This window comes from Eurosta solidaginis, chromosome 4, assembly GCF_040869045.1.
Source record: "Eurosta solidaginis isolate ZX-2024a chromosome 4, ASM4086904v1, whole genome shotgun sequence".
NCBI lineage: Eukaryota > Metazoa > Arthropoda > Insecta > Diptera > Tephritidae > Eurosta > Eurosta solidaginis.
In genome coordinates this window covers 229,762,446-229,764,991 of record NC_090322.1, presented here as the reverse complement: position 1 = coordinate 229,764,991, position 2,546 = coordinate 229,762,446, and the positions used below count along the sequence as shown (strand labels likewise).

The 2,546-nt window shown below is 39.1% G+C and overlaps 1 protein-coding gene across 1 annotated transcript; it reads left to right on the top strand.

The window, feature by feature from the left end:
- Positions 1 to 1,141: 1,141 nt before the first annotated feature.
- LOC137251060 (salivary glue protein Sgs-3-like) lies at positions 1,142 to 2,242 on the top strand. The gene has a single exon (XM_067784993.1). The coding sequence runs from the start codon at positions 1,189 to 1,191 to the stop codon at positions 2,017 to 2,019; it is 831 nt and encodes a 276-aa protein (XP_067641094.1). The 5' UTR covers positions 1,142 to 1,188; the 3' UTR covers positions 2,020 to 2,242.
- The last annotated feature ends 304 nt before the right edge of the window (positions 2,243 to 2,546 follow it).

The following is a 2,546-nucleotide window of genomic DNA, read 5'->3' as shown; positions in this document are numbered from 1 at the left end:
GCGGCCGTAATGATTTTTTGATTTTTAAAAAAAATTTTAAAATCTTTCTCAAAAACTTTAGTATTTTGACTTTACAAATGCCCGACAAAAAATGAAAATAAATCAGATCGAAAATTTTTATGATTTTTTTTTAGTTCGGTTAATAGTTTTTTTTTTAATTTGTACGATTTAACCATGTATGGTCATAATTTGCTCATACCAGCATTCAGCTTATTTCCATCATTAGAGATATTGCACGTCTTTAGAGATCGAAGATGGGCAGAGTAACACGCATATCCTTCGGAAGTGTGCATTCTTCTTCGGCGACGTCAGCAAAGGCTGAAACCTGAGTTTGAAGGAAATCGCAGACTGCGTTAGTGTTGCTCTGGATCATACTATGCCAGATCTCGTCATAGGGCTTATGCATATGTCTTCTTATCTACATTGGAGGCGCAACTACATCAATAAATTGTCTTTTGGGATACCTCGGTGCTCAGATGTCTTAAGAAGATATTCCGGGGCAGTTCTAAGTGGGAAACTTGGCAGCCCTGCAACTTTCTCCGTTGCAGAGATTTTAGGATTTTTATGCATCTTTGTGCATCGTAAGCAATTTCAGATGCAAACAATATTTTTCCCCGGGCGCAAGAATACCTCACTAGGCCACTAATCGCAAGTGTTTTTTGTGATGATATAAGCTATGTCCATAAAAACTATCTTCATATTTGATAAAAACAAGTTGTTTGTGTAAATAATTTTTGGCTTCTTCTCTTTTAACTAGCATGAGTACATATGAACCCTCTGTTCTCAAAGTGGCACAATTCCATTTTTTAGATGTGGGATCGGATTGATTCAAAAACACTGATACTCGGTGATAAGTCCAACCTTTTTCTGTAAACTTCAAGTTGTTCGGTATTATTTTTCTATACGATTTCCCTTTTCAGTTAATGGAGTGCCTCTTACACTTTTTTTAAATCAACTAAAACTCGAAGAAAAATGCATATTCCTAACTCTGACAAGAAGGCGACGATAGCAGAGAAACATTTAATGCCATTATTGAAACAGAGAAGTGATATTACCCTGTTCTTATGAAGCTCCTAAATATCGATATCGTATATAAGGTGGTGAAATTGTTGTCTCGCAAACAGTTTACTGAAATCAACTGCCAGTGCAACATATTCCTATAACTGCGTGAGAATAAGAAATTATATAATGGGGAAATATTTACTTTCGTTTATACTTATGGCCACCTTAGTGGCCACAGTGTATTCTCAAGGCTCCACGGATGCAACTACCACAACTGCATCAACTACTACGCCCACTACGACGCCTACAACAACAGGCACCACGGAATCCACTACAACAACCACGCCCACAACGACTAGCACCACGGCATCCACCACAACAACTACGCCCACTACAACTTCAACCACGCCAACAACGACAAGTACCACGGCATCCACCACAACAACTACGCCCACTACTACTTCAACTACGCCCACTACAACTTCAACTACGCCAACAACGACAAGCACCACGGCATCCACCACAACAACTACGCCCACTACTACTTCAACTACGCCCACTACTACTTCAACTACGCCAACAACGACAAGCACCACGGCATCCACCACAACAACTACGCCCACTACTACTTCAACTACGCCCACTACAACTTCAACTACGCCAACAACGACAAGTACCACGGCATCCACCACAACAACTACGCCCACTACTACTTCAACTACTCCAACAACGACAAGCACCACGGCATCCACCACAACAACTACGCCCACTACTACTTCAACTACACCCACTACAACTTCAACTACGCCAACAACGACAAGCACCACCGCATCAACCACAACAACTACACCCACAACAACAAGCAGCACAACGACCAGGTCTACAACTAGGCGCACTACGAGGCGAACAACGAGGAGGCGAACAACAAGGAGGCGAACAACGAGGAGGCGTACAACTAGACCATCAAATACTAGGCGTGCACCTATTTCTGACAAACTAACGCGGGCAATTGAATAAGCAAAAAAGCTGTTCAAATGAAGGCAAATAGAGGATAGAGTACTACAAGGTTTCACGTCTTCAACTAATACACATTTTAATCATACTGTTTGATTTTGGACCACTTAGAATGGCTGAAAACAACCTAAATACACTTAGATTTCAAAATTATTAGAAGTAAAGAAAATAGTTTAAAATAAATATGTCTTTTTAATTTTTGTTTTGTTTCATCGCTTTAATAAAAATACATAATACATCCAAATTTTTTAAATTTCTGAAGATACTAGAGCCATAACTGCCAGATCTTCTTCATTTTATAAAAATTGAAATTTTCTCGGCGCATTATTCCAACTAAAGTAGGAGTCTTGTTATACCATGAAGCTTGAATCATTGTGCTTTCAGCCGATATCGTGCAAAGATTAAAATATTTTTTTATTCAAAATAGGATAAACTTATAACTTAAAATGATGACTCAAGTCGAATGATTCTTCCATCAAAAGCTGATTAAAACAAGTAAGGAAGGCTAAGTTCGGGTGTAACCGAACATT